Genomic DNA, 339 nt, shown 5'->3' on the forward strand with positions numbered 1-339 from the left:
TCTGGTTTGTAGGGAGGTGGAGAAGGCGGTGCATGGTGCTCAGAGCCTCCATTTCAGATGGCGTGAACTGCTGCAGGAAGGGGGCGGAGCCTCCAAAGAGGAAATAGACTGGACAACCAATGAGCTGAGGAACAGCCTGCGCTCCATCGACTGGGACCTGGAGGACCTCGACGAGACCATCAATATCCTTTATCCCATGAAGCTAGGGGCGGGGCTAAATAAACTGTTTGACATGGAGACATTTAAACTGATAAAAACTCAGGTTTCTTAACCGTCTGTGAACGCATCGTGGAGTCCAACCCTAAGAAGTTCAACCTGGATGCTGCTGAGCTGACGAAG

General features: G+C 51.6%; 1 protein-coding gene across 1 annotated transcript; it reads left to right on the plus strand.

Moving 5' to 3' along the window:
• Positions 1 to 11: 11 nt before the first annotated feature.
• On the plus strand, positions 12 to 339 carry LOC106512827 (syntaxin-6; the record flags this gene model as incomplete). Its single annotated transcript, XM_014001349.1, is given in 2 exon segments — positions 12 to 182; positions 284 to 339. Coding segments are annotated over 2 exon segments (227 nt in total), but the record flags the coding sequence as incomplete, so codon positions are not given.

The sequence above is a fragment of the Austrofundulus limnaeus genome, unplaced genomic scaffold (genome assembly GCF_001266775.1).
Source record: "Austrofundulus limnaeus strain Quisiro unplaced genomic scaffold, Austrofundulus_limnaeus-1.0 Scaffold17266, whole genome shotgun sequence".
NCBI classification, from domain to species: domain Eukaryota; kingdom Metazoa; phylum Chordata; class Actinopteri; order Cyprinodontiformes; family Rivulidae; genus Austrofundulus; species Austrofundulus limnaeus.